Source organism: Penaeus monodon, chromosome 32 (assembly GCF_015228065.2).
Source record: "Penaeus monodon isolate SGIC_2016 chromosome 32, NSTDA_Pmon_1, whole genome shotgun sequence".
Taxonomy (NCBI): domain Eukaryota; kingdom Metazoa; phylum Arthropoda; class Malacostraca; order Decapoda; family Penaeidae; genus Penaeus; species Penaeus monodon.
Window position 1 is genome coordinate 20,823,536 of NC_051417.1, and position 238 is coordinate 20,823,773.

General features: G+C 45.4%; 1 protein-coding gene across 1 annotated transcript in view; it reads right to left on the reverse strand.

Annotated features, from left to right (window-relative positions):
• LOC119593719 overlaps positions 1-238 on the reverse strand; it is a gene marked incomplete in the record, with an annotated part of 8,047 nt that overhangs the window by 4,829 nt on the left and 2,980 nt on the right. Inside the window, 1 exon segment of the mRNA XM_037942690.1 lies at positions 7-141. Within this exon segment, the coding sequence (XP_037798618.1) occupies positions 7-141 (135 nt within the window).

Below are 238 nucleotides of genomic sequence, written 5' to 3' on the forward strand. Positions count from 1 at the left end.
ATTTACAATAAGGTTTTCGTCCGTAATGAAGAGCTCCTGGCAGAGGATGGAGAAGACGGCTGGCCCGGCGCCCTGAACGAGCTGCGAATCCATTACTTTGCGCAGCTGCGGTTGTCCGATTTTCACCAAGGTATTTGTTCTCTGTGGTTGAGGAAGGAATCATTGTATTTTCTTTGTTTGTCTACCTGTTCGCTCTTATTTTCCTTGAACGATGGTTGTCGTTTTTTTTCAAGCATAC